This window comes from Desmodus rotundus, chromosome 4, assembly GCF_022682495.2.
Source record: "Desmodus rotundus isolate HL8 chromosome 4, HLdesRot8A.1, whole genome shotgun sequence".
Lineage (NCBI taxonomy): Eukaryota > Metazoa > Chordata > Mammalia > Chiroptera > Phyllostomidae > Desmodus > Desmodus rotundus.
Window position 1 is genome coordinate 138,413,094 of NC_071390.1, and position 20,745 is coordinate 138,433,838.

General features: G+C 39.2%; 1 protein-coding gene across 3 annotated transcripts in view; it reads right to left on the reverse strand.

Moving 5' to 3' along the window:
• The window catches only part of TRDMT1 (tRNA aspartic acid methyltransferase 1), a 43,401-nt gene extending 31,428 nt beyond the window's left edge, over positions 1 to 11,973 (reverse strand). For all 3 annotated transcript variants that reach the window (XM_045183671.2, XM_045183674.2, XM_024575825.3), the window contains exon 1: positions 11,861 to 11,973. In XM_045183671.2, coding sequence (XP_045039606.2) covers positions 11,861 to 11,924 — 64 coding nt within the window. In that variant the 5' untranslated portion in view covers positions 11,925 to 11,973. The remainder of the gene's footprint in view (positions 1 to 11,860) is intronic.
• Between the last annotated feature and the right edge of the window lie 8,772 nt (positions 11,974 to 20,745).

The window sequence follows — 20,745 nt, forward strand, 5'->3', positions numbered from 1 at the left end:
TTAAACACATAACAATTTAAAAGAGAAAATCTGTCAATTCTATCAAAATATTAACTTGATTTCCAAAGATAAATTGTCCTGATATTTCCTACTGTATTTAAATCTATAGCCCCCCCAAAATATATCTTAGGCTGCCAGTGAGTTTGGAAAAGGTTTAACTAAAAATATCAAAGTAAATACAATTCAACAGAATTTTGCCTAAGTAAGCTCCATCACTTAAGTGATCCAGAAGTAATTCACAAAGGGGAGAGAGAACCAGGGGAAAGGCACCCATCAAGATCTTTTGATGGAGATGGAATGAGGGGATGTGTTTTCAGTATCTTGATTTATTGCTATAGCTTGATTTTATTCATATTTTAGTTATTATTGCAGATTGCATATCTACCCACAGGAAGCATGAGTATAAAAGGTGAGACACTCAAGTTAGAGAAATGCAATATAAATTTTTTAAAATTTATTTATTTTAAGGTATTTTTATTGATTATATTATTACAGTTTTCCCAATAAATAATTTTAAAAGGTTGTCAGATTGGATCTGCAAGGAAAGGATAAGGGGTATCATGCTCCCACTGCTATGATCAGTGAACTAAAAAAGATTTAGTTACATAAGAGAAACTTCTAGGTGAGATGTCAGAAATATCACTGACAATACACGCATAATTCCTGCTCTCAAATATGTTTCTTATTAAGGTAGGAAAGAATCACACACATCATATACATCATTTGAATAGTAATAATGTTCCTTCTTATTTTCATCACTCTTTCTGGAAAAATTATGGGGAAGAATCTCTGATTGACAGTAATAAAAAGAAAAAATACATTTCTTTTTTTCTTTTCCTTCTTTATAATTTATTTTCTGATCTACACCTCATATAGGTGAGTAATTATTTGACTTACCTCCTCAAAAATCACACCTGAGACAACTAATCAGGTATGTTAACACTGACATCTAGTTGTCAAGTGGAAGATCAGTTGAATACCTTCAATGTCTATTTCCTCCCATTTAAAGTAATAGCTTAATTAAGAATGAAAGTACTAAGAAAGAAACAAACCTGCAAGGGTTCTAAATGTAAACTCATTGGCAAATATTTTATCACTATTAGCAAAATACATTTCTTGTTCCATTTTTGAAGGTTTTGCATTTCAAAAATAAGAAGTAAATTATTTCTGTGAATTAAATAAAATAAGTAAGTTTGAAAAAAAATTTAATCCTTAGAAGTTTAGCTAGTAGTCAACCCTAACTAATTTACTTTGGGTAAAGGCATACTTTAGATCATTGTTACTAAGAATCTGACTAAATACAAGAGCCCATCGATCAGAAAGCGGATGGGACTGTTTGAGATGTGTGTATAGAACAGAGCTGGGGAAGTGGAATGTCAAATTCATGTTTTTAAAAAGGTACACTGAGGGAGTTTACATAGAGAGGAAAATAAAGATGCTCTGTCAGATAGTATAAAGAGAAGCAGAGGCAATGAATCTTGAAGAGGACCATGAGAGAAGATATTAAAGTGTAAGAAATCTTTCTAGTAAGCCTCTAGAAAAATCCATTTAAAGTGGTGTTGGCATAATGAAGTAGTTAGTACAGCTAATGTTCCCCCACACTTCTCCCCGCTATACCACACCATAAATTTCCCTGTGCAGAAGAAAAGCAAGAGAAAAACCAATTTTGCTAGAGGCCACACACCCTGCACAGCCCTGCATTACCCTTATCACTTGTATATCCTTGGGGGGTGCAGGGAGCCTCACCCCCCAAGGCTATAGAACTGTTTCCAGGGACATAATCTGGTCTCCAAAGGAAGTTTAACCGGTATTTGAAATTAGAGTTAACTTGAAATTCTAGAATAGCTTAGTACAGCAATTTTCAACCTTTTTCATCTCATGGCACACATAAACTAATTACTAAAATTCTGTAGCACACTAAAAAAATATATTTGACGACCTGATGAAAAAAAAGGTATGATTTTGATTGATTTGCAAAAAATAATAGTAGTAATTACCCACCCTTTTTTCTCCAAAGTGATTTTTCAAAAAAGTCAGGCACCTATTCTTATAGACAAGGATTTCCGGCCCCAAGAGTTGACCAGTCAGATGCAGTCTCATTACCTGATGTGACCAGTAAGATGCAACTCTACTATACGACCTATGTATTTATGGTCCAAGGCAGAGCACTCACACTGGATGGCGATGGCTGTGCTAGCTGTTGTCATTTTTTTTATTTGAAAATATAAGAAAAAGGAGGTCAGTGCCCCCTGACTAAATAGTCAGATACTATGTGTTTTTAAAATTCTTGTGGCACACTGGTTGGAAAGCGCTGGCTTAGTACGTCGGTAATGAATTGCAATGATGAAAATATTCCATATCTGTGCTGTTCAATATGGTAGTCACTAGCCACATGTGGTTATTGAGTGACTTAAACATGGCTAGTTCAACTGAGGAGCTGAGTTCTAATGTAGTGTAATTTGATTTAATTTTCTTAAACCTCAACAGCTCCATATGCTGAGGCTACCACACTGGGCAGCGCAGCTCGGCAGCGGCTGGGGGTGCCATCAGCAGCAGTCCTGGACGGAGGCGTTGTGCAGAGGGGTGTCGTGATAGCCCGTGGAGTCAGAGCCACTCATGTTCAGTTTCTGGATCTGACACTTATTAGGTATATAGCCTTGGAAAATTTGCTTTTCCTCTCCAGGCCTCAAATTCTTTACCAACGAAGTGGACATAATAGCGGTTCCCAAAAAGGGCTGCTTTAAAAAGTAAAAGAGCTGTGCCCGCTGAGCCAGTGGGAAGGAGTGCTGTCCCATACACCAAAAGGTTGCAGGTTTGATCCCTAGTCAGGACGTGTATGGAGGCAATGGGCCAATGTTTCTTCTCCTATCAACGTTTCTCATGTTTCTCCCCCCACTCCCGCTTCCTCTCTCTCTCTCCCCAAAATCAGTAAACATACCCTTGTGTGAGGATTTAAAAAATGTAAATGAAATAAAATATGTAAAATACCTAGTATATAATAGATCAGCAATAATTATTAAAACTCCTATTCACTGCCTGACTTCTAACTGGAATATTATAGACTATATAGACAAAACAATAATTATGATTATTTTAATTGTTGTTAATACTTTATTACAGCTAACAAATTATACTAGTGAGAAAAGTTTAAGAGATATAACTGTTCACCTGGGTGAAAATTTCAGGAAAAACAATTCTAAAAGATTTTAGGGTGACATAAGAAGGGACCTTCACAAATTACAATAACTAGATGGTTCCAATCTCTACTATGAAACACAAAGAGAAAATGGACTAAAATTTGATTCCAAAAGATCAGCATTAATAAAAGGAAAAATGACTTCCGGCCAAGGTGGAGGCATTGGTAGATACACTTTGCCTCCTCGTACAACCAAAAGAAGGACAACAACAAATTTAAAAACAAAAAATAACCAGAACTACCAGAAAATTGAACTGTATGGAAGTCCAACAACCAAGGAGTTAAACAAGAAATTTTCATCCAGACTGGTAGGAGGGGCCAAGATGGGCAGCCAGGGCAGAGAGGACATGTGTCAAGGTGGCAGCTGGCAGACCAAGCAGTCCCACATCTGCATGCAGATAAACCAGGAGGAAAAACTGGGGAGTAAGACAGACCACACAACCCAGGGTTCCAGTGCAGAGAAATAAAGCCCCAAAACCTCTGGCCATAAAAACCCGTGGGCATTGCAGCGGCAGGACTTCTGTACATCTGCAGGACCTGCAGAGAAGACACTTTCTTGGGACACGTGGTTTCCCGACTCCACCATGATCCATGTAGCCTGGCACATGTTTTCCTGGACTACCGCTGGAGGCTGAGAACAACATACCCCGGTCCTGAAGGAGACAGCTGCTGCGAGAGGATGGTGACTCTGAAACCCACCAGTATACTTTCAGAGGGGTTGGAGAACTGTTTGCACAGCTGGCTTAAGAAGAGATATGGATATGGGGAACTTTAGGGCATGTTTTTGGCTTATGGCCTGGTGGACAGCAAGGGAAGTGCTGGGTCTCATGGAAGAGGAGGGCTCTGAGCAAGAGCCCCTCTGAGGTTGGAATCCTGTAAAAACCTGTTTCTCTCAACACTAATTGTTGGGTCATGCACCAGGATGCCACATACAGGAGCCCCGGTTTGCTTGGTTACGAAAGGACTATATCCCATCCTGTCTGCAGCTAGAAGGCTAGGAGCTAAGCTCTGACCACTGAGATATAAGTAGAAGTATATCACCCTCTTAGGAAATGTTTTTTTTTTTAAAAAAGAGGGTGACAGGTGCTTATGCTTTCTGGCCTTCGTACTTTTGGTTTGGAAAATAAACGTAAGGGCTGGAGCTCTAATCAACATGTTAGGCCATGAAGAGGAGGGCCACTCTACAGGACTGGCAAAGCAAAGGGCCAGAAGGACTGAGGATTTGAATGATTTCACAAAGTCACCATAGCAGCCCTTGGTTACCACAATTAGACTTATTTTCTGTGAAAAGGAAACAAACTTCTACCTTCTTTCAGTAATTACTGTATTGTACTGTATTGTATCACTGACAATTGTCAATGATAAAAACCTGACCCTAACAGGTACCTCAAGTGTTTAGATGGTGTGCATGAACGTCTATATTTCATAACGAGAGATGGTCAGAGTTCTACGGACATGTTTATTTATAAACTATATGTATCAATATATGTAACACAATGTCAATTTTTTAAAAAATGAAAGTATCAAATGCTCTTTTTTCTGAAATCACATCAGTAAATTTACAATTAAGGAGTTTGCCAGGGTTCTTTCTAGATTCTCGCCAAATCATTTACAGGTTACAAGTCTGGTAATTCACCAAATGCCTTCCTGATAAAATCCACAATTCTTAGCATAATCTGCACCCTGAGTACCTATATAACCTCCCCTCTCAACACTGTCCCTTGACCAACCCTACACTCTCTTCCAATTCACACCTGCCATGTTCATCATATACACTTTTCCCTCAGGTAATAGCAAACTACTCATCATGTTCCCAAGGGGCGATATTTCTCAATCTCAGTGTCTCTGCCCATAAAAGACCTATCCGACCCTACGCAACCTCTGACATCATCTCTCCAGTTCTTGGTCATTCTTACTGGTCCCTCAGGGCTCACACAGCTCAGGCAGGACTCCTCCAGGAAGCTTTCAGAAGGAAAGCTGCTCATTTATCCCAGGACACTGTCTCTCTCATTCGGCTATGTGATCTGCAGAGCTCAAGCCATGCCTCATGCATCTGGGCGCTCTCACTACCCAGACACCGCCGTAAATGGCGCCCACAGGCACTCAATAAACACCTCTTGACTAAAGAGATGCATGAGTATGAGTGAATTTGACTTCTAAAATCAGCTCCTGAATACTGTTGATTACCTTCTTCACTGTCCTATCCCTGAGAACAGAACTAGCTTAAAGAGTCTCTAGTAAGCCTGTACTTATGTGATCATCAATGTCTACCACAAAGTTCACTTTTAAGTAGGTTGACATTTAAGTCAAATATTTACCTTGGAAACAAAGTAGGTTTCCAGAATGGCCTACAAAATTCTATTGACCTTACAAATATCTTAAATATTGCACGAATAGCGCTGCAGCCCAGCAGTCAGCATTTATGAGAGAGTACCTACATCATGCACCCACCGGGCACTCAGCTAGGTACTGAGAACATAAGACAAGTGGGCATTTGTGTTCTGCTTTGCCAGCATCTACTCCCCTTTTTCTGGTGACAGTCCCAGATTTTCTCTGGGCATCTTCCCTCACTCACTATCTGTCACAGTAGTTCAGGCAGCCTCAAACTCTCCACCCCCAGTCTATGAAAACATGAAGGACCTGCCCAGTGAGACTTGCCAGAGTGGTTTCAGGATGGGCACAGAACTCAAGATAATCAGGCACAAGGGGGAATGGCTGGCTTTTCCTTGGGTCACTAGGAAGAGATACTTGGTCTTTCTTACAGAGTTTAGCCTTGGAAGGATATAAGTTCAGAGGCTACTTCATGCAACAGGAGAAGTGTGTATATAAAAATACACTCAATCCAGAAGGAACAAGGCTGAGATGTATAGGGTTTCTGGTCACATGAATTAAGCCCCGTCTTCAAACTCTACCCCAAACCAAGCCTACATTTGAGCTTCATTATTACAGGAGGAGTATTTATAACTTTTATGTAGACCACTTTGGGTTGAGTTTTCTGGAACTTGAAAATAACAATTCTAATAGGCATTCAAAAGAACACACTTAAAATATCATTTGTCACTATGAGGAAATGCATTTCACATTCCAACTTGGCAAGCAGAGCAACATGAATGCCAAAAGCTTTGTGAATGAGTAACTAACTATCTACAAAATAGAAGCACTTCTCTTTAAATGTCCTAAATTGAGGCAATAGTGGCAGGAGTCCCAATTTGGGGAGCCAGGGCTCCATTATGGGGCTATCCAATTACCTAAGCTTATATACATACTCTAAATAAAACCAATATGTAGAAAATTCTCTGTAACCTGTTATCTCCAATGTCTTTTAAAAAACACGTAATATTTTCAGCTGTACAGTCTTATCAGTTCTTATAAAATTCAAGTTCTGAAAGTAAAAACAATTAAAATAGACACCTCAACTACAGACAATTCAAAAATAAGGAATTTAAAAGGATCAGTTAACATATAAAAGGATAATGAACCTCTCTAATAGTGACAAAAATCCACATTAATCACTTTTAACTATCAGACTAGCACAGATCTTATAAGATGAACACTGTCTAGTACTAGCAAGTATTTAAGAATATGTGCCCTTCCCCACGTTGGCTGTAGTATACACGGACTCAACCTTTCTATTATTAGACCTCACTGTTCCACTTCTAACAATTTATGCTAAGGACACATTTGGACAACAAAGTAAAGGTGTGACTGTTTAGACCACATACCTATGAGACTAGACATGTTGCAAATGACACCCATATATATTGACATGAAGTGGCACACACATTTCTGAGTACAAAAAGCAAGTTACTAAATATCCTGTGGAGTAAGGACCCAAGTTTTGTGACGTGTATGTGTATATGTACGCGCACATTGAGAACCCCCCCCCCCAGCAAATGTCAACATGTGCTCTCTTGGTGTTAGAGGTGGAATTTGGAGGTAATTCTTACTTGTTCCCTTAAACTTTTTTGAATTATTTGGGTTTTTCTCTTTACAATAAATATATAGTATTTTTATAATCAGTAGAAAGCAAACAATTTTTTAAATTTTGGAACAAAAGAATTCAATACTTCTCTTGCTTGTGTCCCCGAGAAATAGCAAAAGTAAAGTAAATATCAGGGACAGAAGAGCCCAGTCCCATCTGGCAACTGTCAAAAAGTTCCCTGTATCTGTGAGTCTGTTTCTGTTCTGCTTTTTCCTTTAGTTTGTTTTTCAGGTTCAATTATTGATAGATATGTATTTATTGCATTCTATTATTCATATTTTTTTTCTTCTTTTTCTTAAAGAAGACCCTTTAACAGTTAATGTAATACTGCTTTGGTAGGGATGCTTCATTTGGCTTTTTCTTGTCCGGGAAGCTCAATATTTGCCCTTTGATTTTAAATGATAACTTTGCTGGATAGAGTAATTTTGCTTGTAGGTTCTTGTTTTTCATCATTTTGAATATTTCTTGCCACTTTCTCCTGGCCAGCAAAGTTTCTGCTGAGAAACCAGCTAACAGTCTTATAGGAGCTCCCTTTTAGGTAATTAACTGCTTTTCTTTCGTGGCTTTTAAGATTCTCTCTTTGTATTTAAGCTTTTTCATTTTAATTATAACGTGTCTTGGTGTGGGCCTATCTGGGTTCCTCTTGAATGGGACTCTCTGCACTTCCTGGACTTGTACGAGGAGGAACCCCAAAATACTGGACTTGTTTTCTGGAGGGTGGGCCCCTTGTAGTACAGGCTCCCCTTGCGAGGTGAGTGTTCTAGGAATGCAGTGTCCTCTAGAAGCTGGAAAAGGCAAGGAAACTGCAAGGAAATGGGTCCTTCCCTGCAGCCTCCAGAAGGAACACAGCCCTGGCAACACCTTCAGACGTTAAGATAATGATTTCGGTTGCTTTAAGCTATTAATTTTGTGCTAATTTATTATAGCAATAATATGAAACTGATGTATACAGCAATAATAGAGATGTGGAGGAAAATATTTATATGAAGGATATATGCTATTTTATTTACAATAGTAAAAAAGTATAAGCAACCTAAATATCTAAAAATAGGTAATTGCTTTGAACACGTATGGAACTTCCATAAAATGGAATATCACACAGCCATTAAAAACCAAGTTTTGAAATATATTTAATGGCAAGAATAAAATTCAAGATATTCAAAGTGAAACCAGAAAGCTATAATTTATTTTAACACTCATGGATACATGTAGAATAAAGATTAAAAATACAGAATCTAAATCCTTAATAGTTTTTATTTCTGTATGAGCATCATCTATGATTTTTATTTTTAAATTCCTTCTTTGTCTGTGCAGCTTCAGTATTTTCCAGCAGACCGTAATCTCTGGAGGAAAGGTGCATGGTCATCCTGTTAAAGCTGTATCCCCATCACACAGCACAGTACCTGACACAAAAACCACCCACTAGTTATGAGCCGAATGAATAAATGCATACATTTTCAGTATTTCCCAATTTTTAAACAAATGTATCATACAGTGAAAAACAAAAAGAATATCAATGTAAAATGGTGTTTTTAAATATTCAACTTCACTACTACTCAAAAAATTAAAATAATAACACTGAGTCAATTATATAGTTTTAAATATTATATTAGCATATTTATGGTCACACAGTTCATTGGATATATCCCTTTAAAACGTAAGCTGACAATGTCATCAACCTTTAAAAGGTTCATGCTCTAGAACTTGTTCACTCATCCAGCAAATGTTTCCTGAGCATCCGCTATGCAGCAAGCACTATTCCAGGTGCCAAGAATACAGCAGTGAACAAAACAGAAAATACACAAATCCCCACACAAAACAAATGCAAATCCCAAGCAAAAATATCTCCACCTTCACGGAGCTTACATTTTAGAAAGGTTGGCCGTCAATTAAAAACATAAACAAGTAAAGTATATATAGTATATATATTTAAAATATATAGTATACATACTATTATATATAGTATAACAGGCAGCAATAAGCGCTAAGAGGAAAATAAAACAGCAAGCGGGGTAGAGCGGACGAACACAGGCTGCAGTCTGACAGTGGTCAGAGAAGCCCTGAGAAGAGGACATTAAAGACAAGGGACCAGTCATGTGGCTACCTCGGGGACAGCATTCCAGACAGAGGGAACAGCAAGGACAACGGCCCCGAAGCAGGGATGTTCTTGGCGTGTTTACCGGTAGTAAGAAGACTATCATCTCTAATCTACTCTCCGGGAGCTAATTCTGGTAACAGGACAATGTGCATTCTTCCCAACCTTTTTCTAAGGCCAAATTCACTTACCTACACACGTGCGTGCACACGTGCACACGTGCACACACACTGCATGCATGCACCCAAATATAAGACACCTAGAATAAAAGTCACCCCCACCATCATATTCCCCACGAAGATATCCAAAATTAAATGTATGGCCATTTTCAATATAGATGATGAAAAAACATAGCTGAAATATTTAAGTAACCTCATATGATATAAACTTAGTTCATTAGAGAGGCAGCAGGAAGGCTCTGTGGATCACAGGGTCATCCAAGGAAGGCAACTCTGAAGAGGCCACATGTGAACCAAGACATGCAAAATGAAAGGCACCTGCTTTGGACAAGTCTGGGGTTAGAGCACTCTGGGTGGAGCCTATAGCAAAGGCCAGAAAGTAGAGGAACATGGAAGGTTTGAGGAATACAGAGAAAGAAGAAAAGTGAGCCTGAAAAAGAGCTGGAGGAAGACTGGCAGATAATGTTGAAGAGGCAGACAGAAGGTCCTCACAGGTCTAGTGAGACGATGGGACTGTGATCCTAACCTCAAACGGAAGCCAGTTAAGCAAGAAAGTGGCATAATCCAGTTTACTGTGCAAAACGCACATTCTGTTGCTCTGTGGAGAAAGGGGTGGAGTCAGAAAGCAGGGTGGAGGCAGGGAAGGAGTTGGGAAACTATTTTAATATTTAAAATAAAAGATAGTATAGCTTAGATTCAGGATGGTGGCAGTGCTAATAGAAATAAATATGTGTACAATACAAATTCAGGTTTCATTGGCTGATAGGAGAGAAAATATTTGTGTTTAATTAATCAAGAAATTCAAATTAAAATTATACAATTGCCCCTATCAAATTAGCAAAAGTTAAAAATGTGTAATGCAAATTCTGATGACTATGTAGTTGAGGGAGGCACTCATACTAATAAGGTTTGACTTAGTAACTGGTACATAGTCTTTTTTGTTGTACAAATTAATTTGACTTTTAGAAAACATACTTAAAGAGAAAGGCTCAAGGATTTAACTGTATCACATTTATACTTGCAAAAAAGACAGGGAATTATCTAATATTCAACACTTCAGGACTGGATGAATTATAGCTTAAAGTACTAAGCAACATTCAAAATCACAGTTCACAATATGGGAAAATGCTGATATTATACAATCTTATAAAATTAACTAAAGAAGCAAATAGTACCAAAGTTTTCTTTTCATGCTAGTAAGTTATGATATGACAACTAAATATTGAGAACTAGCAAATAACTGGTAATAAAAATTTAACAATAGTCTAGAATCAAAACTCAATAGATATTCTCAGAAAACTTACATGCTCAACCCATTACACATTGTCTGTATCTTACAGTATCAACCTGTTGTTACCCTTGCACTAAATCAGGAAGCAGGGAAGTTTCAGTTTTGTGGTTGTCATAGTGATTTAAGTATAAACATGCAATTCAAAATCTGTTACTGTACCTCCAATGCCTACACAGTACCTGGCACAGAACAGGAGGTTGCTCAATCCACATTTTTGAGTGAATATCACAAAAAAACAAAACAACAACAAAAAACCTTTTCAGTTTCAATTTAGCACCAAAGAAATTTAAAAGGTCAAAATGGAAGAGGTACGTAAAACCAATAGTGATAACAGCAATTTATAATATTTTGAGTGGCTACAATGCACCAATTATTATTAAACATTTTATGCGCTTTGTCTTCCCTCTTCATAAAAATCTTTAGCTGAAAGAATTACTTCACATTTTAAAACCAGGAAACGGGCTCAAAAACGTTAAAGAACTAGTCCAAAGTCATACTGCAACTAAGTTTGATCTCAACTCTTCTCACACTTAAATGTAATCTAGAAACGATGTACCGAGTCTTTTCAGTGATCAGAAGCGACCAGATTATTCCTCTACGCTTCCCCACAGTTCTTGGTGTACAGTAACTTCTGCCTTTTAGTTATCCCTTTAATGAGCCAGCGAAGCGTCACCACACCAGACCTACTCGGCGACCTCCCCTCCCCCACTGTGACTTCCCCGAGGGGCAGGGACCGACTCTCCCAGCCTCTCGGTGACTGCGACACTGGAATTGGGGATTGGCACTAGGCAGGGGCCTCGCCACCCCACTCTGTGGGCATCATTTTAATTTGTTTTTATATCCTAGCCTTGCAGACCAGGACTCACAAACTGAGTCCTCTAAGGTGCCGCAACTGCCTTGGGAATAAGGTTCGGGATGGGAAGAAGGGAGTCTCGGCCGGGAGCCTCGGCCGGAACAGCTGGAGGAGGTGGCCCGCAGGGACAGTTTCCAGGACAACCGACTTCCCCCTTCCGCGGTCTCCGCCCCTCGCGTCTCGCCGCTCCGCCCCTGCCTGGAGCCTGAGCTCTGAGAGGCCCCCACGCGGGAATAAAGGGAGGGGTGCTCCGTGCACTCTCACCTCTTAGCGCTTGGTGCATGCCCCCAATGCCGCTGTACAGCTCCAGAACCCGCAGCGGCTCCATCCCCACGCCGCCGCCGCCGCCTCCTCGAAACTAGGCCTGCCGGTCCCTCATTTTCTCCTCCCTCCGGCCGCCCCGCTCCCTGGCCTCGGGTTCCGCGGCTTTTCAGTTCCTCCCCCTCCCCCTTCGCAGGCTGAGGACTTCCCTGGGCAGCAATGGGGCTGGGGACTGGCAGGGGTCAGCTGGAGAACAAAGGGTATATAACAGTGAGGGCTCCCGAATTAAGAGCAGCCACTCCGTGGCCTCGTTTACACTTCATTATCTTTTTAAGACTTTGTTCAGGGGCTTTGGGAGGGAAAATTCTGGAGCTCAGTGGAGGGGCACTATTTGCCTTTGACTCAAATTAACAAAGGTTAGAATTTAGAAAACTCACTTTTCAGGCATGCCGCTTTTCCAAAAATCCCTCGAATGCCTGAATTGTTCCAACATTTCTTCCGTTATCCTTGAGCACATAACTAACACATGCTTCAGGTTTCGGTGATAAATCGGATCGGCCCCTTCCCCAGGGAAGGTCCCAGAGTTACAAGTGTGGAAATAGCACAGGTGCAGCAGACCCCTGGTGCTTGCTATAATTGTTAGTGGGGTTAATTGTATTTTAGCTTGGGAAATACCCCCAACATAGGATCTGCTATCAATATATAAAGTAGGACTACTTATGAACCTCCAAGTGCTAGGGCCTTGCATCTCCAAGACAGTCCAGTGGCCAAATTATTAGAAGCTGTGATACAAATGAAGAAGAAAATGGTCACATGCTGGAGAGGAAATGTTCTCATTTTGAAGTGGCCTTCCATTGTTCCCATTACAGCCACAGAAAAAATTAGGAAGGACCACTTTTAATAAGTTAATTGATTTGTTAGAAACTTTGCACATGTGCTAATATAACAACTAAAAAGTATGACGACTGTTACCTGAATTGCTGAACATGTTGATGTGTCCAATGAATATTTAAATTGTAAACATGTATTGGCTTTTAAATGTTTTGCATTTATTGGTCACTTATTTCAGATAAGAAGGGTTGTGTGGTAGAAAGATAGCAGAGAGCTGAGTTTAGCCCTGGCATCGCCAGTAACTGGCTGTGTGTGACTTGTACTGAGCCTGGTTTCCTCCTGTGCAAAATAAAGGGGAAGGAAGAAAGGGAAATGATTGCTGAGGGCCATGCAGTTCCAGGTTTCTGTGGCTGTCTCAGTACTTGAAAAGGGCGCCTGGATTTGGCCGCATGTTAGTTATCTGCTCAAATTGAAATCATCTAGAAAGTAGGTATTTTTAAAATCTGCTTTAAGCAAATGTACTCTTAAAACAACTCAGAAATCATACACACACTAATATATATAATGCATGAAGCATTTTTTCTAATATTTATTACATGATATCAGTACCATAAATATATATATCAGGACATGTAAAGGGAGCTTTTTGGTCACCATGATTTATATACAGTCAACAATCAACATATTAAATACATCTAGAATCTACTTAGCATTAGTGCTCTGAGTCCAAATAAATTCATCAAGAATCCTACCCTGTAGGGGAGAGACAGGACGGAAATATGTGGGAGGGTTCATGAAAAATACCAACTTCCTTAGAAGACAGGAGGTAGAATCCCATCCCTGCACAGGCTGATTACAAACTGCTCATTCTGGTATGTAAGAGTCTTCGCAATAGAACCCACACTTGACTTTTATTTGTTAACTTTGCTTTCTCCCTTTGAACTTGCTGCAAACCAGACTGTTCAGCATTCCCCAAGCACCATTTCCTGCTCACATTCTTTACCCTGCACAGAATTCTTCAAGACCCATACTTCACGTGGAACCTTCCTTCCAGACTCCCAGGGTAGAACCCCCAGCTTGTTTCACTTCCTCAATCTACACACATCCCCATCCCAGTTCTGTGACATAGATTCCACCTGCTTCTATCACTAACTCCTTTCAGTTCTCTCTAGCCCAGTTTTGACTTCTGATATGCCACATCACCTCTTTATGGAGTATTTCTCCTCTAAAGCCTATCATGCATGATAATCATTTCAAGAATATAAACTTTCTCCACAACCACAATTTACAACTATCTCCACGGAAGCATCTGTAGATGTTATGCCCCCTTGAGTTATGTATGCTTTCTCTTCCAATCACTGGCACACGTTCGTGAATGGGGGGGGGGCGAGGAGGGGGTGTGGAAAGGGTGCCACAATCAGGACTAGCTGAGGGTGACTGTAGGGTGGGCAGATAAATTTTTAAAAGAAAACATATATTGATTACTCTTTCCCAAAGAAAATCCCAAATGTTCTCAAAGGATTAAAAATAAAAAGGTTTCTAATCCTATAGTTTCCCATAAAGTTATCTTCAATGATAAACCTAATAGAGCTTATATTCTCATCAGAGAAACTCAATGCATTTTTGAAAATACAAATATCAAAACTTGGACTTCAGGATACTTGGTGCAAATAGAGAAAATAGAGAAATAAAGAAAATGCACTTGTAAAAAAAATGCTACTTGTCCCCTGGCATATGTGAAGCATATCAGAAATAATTAAGGGGCACAGTATAATTCTAAAGGTTATATTAAAATGATAATAGCATACACTCAATTATTTAAGGGATCATTATATAACTTGAAATCTAATGATATTCTATCCTTCTTCTCCTGCCTGTTATTTCTCTGATCATTAATATCTAACAAAATTAAACAAACATCTCCCAAATGCTTAAAATACTTTTTTGCAATCCTCTTTGAGATTCCACGATCCAGACAATACTTTATTCCCCTGTGAAACGTGATGCGGATTCCTATACAGGCTTGTCTACAGGGACAGCATACCCTGCTTATGCCAATTTGGATAATGAATAAATTATATTCTGGTTTTACACAGAAAAAGAATGGTCTATGAATTGCATGAAAAATAAAAAAGTAGTCACATGGGAGTAAATTGGCAATAAATATCCTGAAGAGAGAAAATCATATTCAAAAGAAAAGAAATTTGAATTGGAAAGGCCTGAGGGCTCATCTACCACTTGCAAGTTCCATTTATTGCAGGATGCATTTCATGGTGTCTCTGATCAGCCAGGGTGAGTCCTTGGCTTGTGAGCTGCTAATGAGATAACGAGAGGCACAGTGTACTTCACAGAGGGAGGTGGTGCTGAAGAGCTGGAATTATTAGAAACCCTTTCTTTTTTTATAGTCTCCTAAAATCCAGTCCTTTAAGATGTGCCCTCTGCACTGATTTTAAGGAACTCTCTCTGCTCTGCAATGAATTATGTTGTGGCTAAAACTGCAAGCTTCAGAACCAAACAGTATACGTAGGCATCATAGATCTGCTGCTGCCTAACTTTTGACTTTGGGAAAGTCACTTAACCTCTCAGAGCCTAGCAAATGTCTAAAATGTGTGAAAACAGAACATGTGGTTGCTATGAGGATTCAATGACAATTGAAAGCATTTAGCCCAGTGCCTAGCACAATATACGTGTATGTTTTATAAATAGTAGATACTATTCTATAATAACATTCTGTGAATGATGCTTTCTCAGTCCCTTCACTTGTATAATGTAGCATGACTCTGATCCCTGGAGTCAATCCCACTGCAGTTTGGTGATGCCCATTTTAGGAGCCATAACTTAACACTGGGTCCTACACAAGGTCAGAACAGCATGCTATGGAGTGGTCCAGATCGCCACAGACATCGAAGGCCCTAGGTTATCTTGTGGGAGGAGCAGCCAGGTCTTGGACGAGAGCAAAGGAAAGGCTGGAAGTCTGGAAACCATAGGCATGACTGAAGGGGGTGCTGAGCTTATAAACACGGGAAGTGAGAAGACAGCAGCACACCCAGTAAGAGAGATACTGGGTGTCTCTAGCTGTTAACCGCTGGAAAGACTAGGAGAGGTGTGAATGGGTTTACGCAGGGGTGTCAAACTCATTTTCACCAGAGGCCACATCAGCCTCCCAGTTGCTTTCAAAGGGCCAAATGTAATTTTAGGACTATATAACTACTCCTTAACAGTTAAGCGAGAGCTTGGTGCTGCCACTGGGTAGAAACAAGGTGCCGGGCCAGATAAAACAAGGTGGAGGGCTAGATTCGGCCCGTGGACCTTGTGTTTGCCACCCGTGGGTTTAGAGGTCTATGGGGCTGGCAATCTTAAGGCAAAATTGTTCAAGTGACCTTAAAAGCAGGATATATGAGTTGGGGACATCTGTGGTGGAAGTGAGGGAGAACCTATTAATATCATCCAATCATTTATTGACTTTTTTATATGCCAGGCACTAAAGAAATTTTTCATCAAAATGACTTTACTTATTTTGATCATAAAGGAGCCAATAATTTAAAAAATTAATACCTTCTACTCCTGAAGCATAGCACTATTTAAAAAATTTCAAAAGTAAAAGCAAAACTTTCATTGATTCTCTACAGCTACATTGTGCAATAGGGTAGCCACTAGTCATATTTGGTAATTTGAGTTTAATTAACTTCCAAAATTTAGCTCACCGGGCACACTAGGCACCTTTCAAGTGTTCAGTGGCCACACGCAGCTGGTGGCTACTATACTGCTCAGCAAAGATAGAGAACGTTTCCATCCCCACAGAAAGTTCTGCTGGACAGAGCTGCTAGAGTAACAGTCTCTTGAAGTTAGGACATTTCTGGGTAGGTCATCATATGAACAGTGTTGAAACGTGCAGCCATTGGTTAATTACTGCATATTGAACCCTTCTTTAAAATAAGTGTCCCCAAAACATGGAATAAAAGGAACTCAAAAAAAGCAGACCTTGTAGTCAAACATTTGTCTTCTTTCTCTGGTGTCTAGTCACCTTAGTCATAGACAGTCAAAAATGAAAAGAAACAGGAAACAGCAGACGTGTTCTCTCAATGACATGAGAAACTTCCAAGAGAAAAAGAACAGATGGAAAATGATGAACCTCATGGTGTCTTAAAGGATTGCTACTTTTCTGCTGTGAAGTAGATTCTAGTGACTTTTAGTTGTAAATACTATCTTACACTTACTTCTAAAGAAGAAAAAATAAATGTTTTCCAAAACTAGAATCAAGAGGAATATATTTATAGATATTTTGCTAAAAAAAGCATAGACACCATGAAATTTGTCTCATACTTTTTCCATTTCAAAGTACTGAAAGATTTTGGCATTCATTTTTCTCTTTGAGGTTATTTCTGAAAAAAAATTTTAATGGTTTGCAGCAAATTTTAAACATTGTAGTTTAGTTAAATTAAAAATAGTGAAGTTCTCTATCTTTAAAACTGCTTTCATACACTCATGGAAAATTAGAGCTGGAAGGAACGTATTTTCCTTCACCCCAGCTAGAAGAACTACTTTTCAGGGTTGTTTTTTCTTAAAGTATTTTTGGACATAAAACTCTTATTCAAGGAGTTGGACCTAAATCAATGATTTGGAACAAAAGGAAGAAATAAACATTCAAGCAGAACAGAAAGAAGAAATAAGAATTTTTAAAAATGAGGGGAGGCTTAGGAACCTCTGGGACAAGTTTAAACGTACCAACATCCAAATCATTGGGATATCAGAAGGAGAAGAGGAAGAGCAAGAAATAAAAGAAAAATTACTTGAAAAAATAATGAAAGGAAACTTCTCCAATCTGGTGAAGGAAATAGACATACAAGTCCAGGAAACTCAGAGAGTCCCAAACTAGTTGGACCCAAAGACGGCCATACCAAGACATGTCATAATTAAATTGCCAAAGATTAAAGATAAAGAGAGAATCTTAAAAGCAGCAAGAGAAAAGAAGACAGTTACCTACAAAGGAGTTCCCATAAGGCTATCAGCTGATTTCTCAAAAGAAACCTTGCAGGCAAGAAGGAGCTGGAAAGAAGTATTCAAAGTCATGAAAGGCAAGGACCTACGTAGATCCAAGATTATCCAGCAAAGCTATCATTTAGACTGGAAGGGCAGATAAAGTGCTTCCCAGATAAGGTCAAGTTAAAGGAATTCAACATGACCAAGCCCTTATTATATGAAATGTTAAGGGGACTTATCTAAGAAAAAGATGATGATCAAAACTATGAACAGTAAAATGACAACAAATTCACAACTATCAACAACTGAACCTAAAAGCAAAACAAAATAAAACTAAGCAAACAACTAGAGTAGGAACAGAATCACAGAAATGGAGATCACATGGAGGATTATCAATGGGGATGGGGAGGGGGGAAATGGGGGAAAAGGTACAGGGAATAAGAAGCATAAATGGTAGGCACAAAATAGACAGGCAGAGCTTAAGAATGGTACAGGAAATGGAGAAGACAAAGAACTTATATGTATGACCCATGGACATGAACTAAGGTGGGGGGGTACTGCTGGAGGGAATGGGAGTACCAGGTGGAGGAGGGACAAGGGGAGAAAAAAATGGGACAACGGTAATAGCATAATCAATAAAATGTACTTGACAAAAAGAACCCTTTGTTCAAACAAAATGGCATCCTGAATCAGGGCAGACAGGGAGAAGTAGCGTGAGCACGCACGCACACATGGAGCTGCTGTGTGGTTGAAGCGTGGATGGCAGGAGGCCTGGAACAAAGCCTGATCACCTACCCCAACAACCCCCATAGCTATCTTTAAGTGATCCTGCAGGTGTAAGACGTGGACATAAACCATTGATTTCATCCAACCTCAGTTTTGGAGATGAAGACACAGAGATCCAGAAGGTTTAGGTAACAAGGCCTCAGCCCACAACTAGGTGGAGAACGGGGAATTCCAACTCAGGTTTCTTCCAGAGGTCTTTCCATGAACCATAACTTAACACATGCCTGCTGTGCCCTGAGTACAGCCGAGGGTCCAGACGACAGCAGCCCTAGTCAACAGAACACATTGCTTTCTGAGAACACACGAGTTGACCTGAGGCATGAAGGCAATTTGTGAGCTCAGTGAAGGAAACCTGAAGTGATATGGCAATGCATGTCATAAAAGTCAGATAAAAGGTTAATTCTGCTTCACAAAAAAGAAACAATCTCAAAGCCTAATTAGAGACATTTATAATAGGCTCTCTTCCCAGTCACTCCTGCAAAGACAACTGGATACAGTGCAAGAAACATGGTCCTTAGAACAGATGGATTAGTATGAATCCTGCTTCCAGCACTCACTTTCCTCATCTATGAAATAGGAGTAATATGTGTTACCAAGGTGGTACTCTGTATTCAAATATTACTTGAATAGATTAGGTAATGTATAGAACGCCTTCTACTTAACAACTTTGTCATACTAAGATATAACTATTTTTTCTAACAATTACATAGAGAAAACCACTTTCTTAGTATGTTTTCAAAAAGGGTGTGCTACCAAGAGACTAATTTGCATAATATCTAACAAGACATATTCCTTTATTGTTTCCTTATTGTTCATAGCCTTCATTATTTCAGATGGAAAAACAAGGCCCATGATGGGAGTAAAGGAGAAAAAAATATATTAACTTTGGGAGCTGTTATTACTTTGCTCCCTTTCTCCAAACATTCAGAACTGTTCAAATCCCACAAGCCAGAACCAGCAGGTCCAGAAAAAGAAAAATATACACCCCCCCAGACACACCACACACATACAGCATGTATCCACACACATGCACACACACAAACCCCATAAAAGCCCTTATTCTTCTTCATGGTCTGTTTTTATTAATTGCTACAGTTATCAGTACTGGCAAACCAAAATCCAGAGAAAAATCCTCCCTGAGGGTTTTGTATTTTACCCTTGCCGGTTAAGTACAAGTTTAGAGGCACAGCAGTATCAATTAGTATCATTCCCATTTGACCCAACAGGGATAAAAATAACTGCCATGTAATAACAGATCCATAGTACCTCCCTTACTGTATCTATTCCCCATGTAAGAAAGAATAAGCCGATTTTGGGGTTACTTGAAATTGTTAAAATTTACCTTGTCAGCTTTCAGTCACTTACGTGAACATTATACTACACAAGTGCAACTTCCCATTTGGAATGCACCAGAGGCTAACAACCCTCGCATTAGAGAGTTAGACTTATTTCTCCAAACCAAGACGATCAGTGTTTCATTCCCATCTAAGGTAACAAATGTGAAGTTAAAATATCATACAAGTCCCGAAGGAATTTGTTCTATGTTTAGCCATTCAAAGAATTCATAATGACTAAAATTGACTATGTTTTAGAAGATGGCAAAAGTACATTTTAATAATAGGATAACATCAATAATAAATGATATGATAGGCCTGTAAGTTTCAAAGAACTTCATGAATGTTTAAAATGCTTATTAATTCAATTTAAACCTATCAGTTTTTCTTTTTTATTATTTTTTTACAAGGAATTTTTTAAAAAAGAAAAAACTTCATGTAATTTGGTCAGTGCTCAATATTCTCCAGGTTAACAGATTTATTTACAAATCACAATCACATTTTTAAAAAGAGAAATTGGAAGAAAGCATTCAGTATTTGTTTGTTTAATGTCTGGAAGGCATCAAATAATAAGTGGAAGAAGTGAGTCAGCATATACATTGAGGGAAAAATTCACATTAGGAGTTAAAAATCATTCTGGTGCAGAAAGAATGTCAGGAATCTGCATGTCATTTCTTTCTTTACTCCATTCATTTCAGAACTAATTCCTCGCTCAAGTAGGGTGGGAAAAGAACGCAACAAAGAGCGTTACTTATATATCCCTGTAGCGTTCACAGTTTTAAAGTCCAAAGCCGTCAGATGGCAGTTCCATTATATGACTCGTTCCCCATAAAGATGAGACCTTGTTATTTGAAAACCAGACTTTTGATCACCACAAGTGGAAGAGTCCCAACAAACACACATCAGAAGTACCCAGCGTATTGAAAGCCCAGCTCAGCTGTGAGAGCCTCTCTTCTG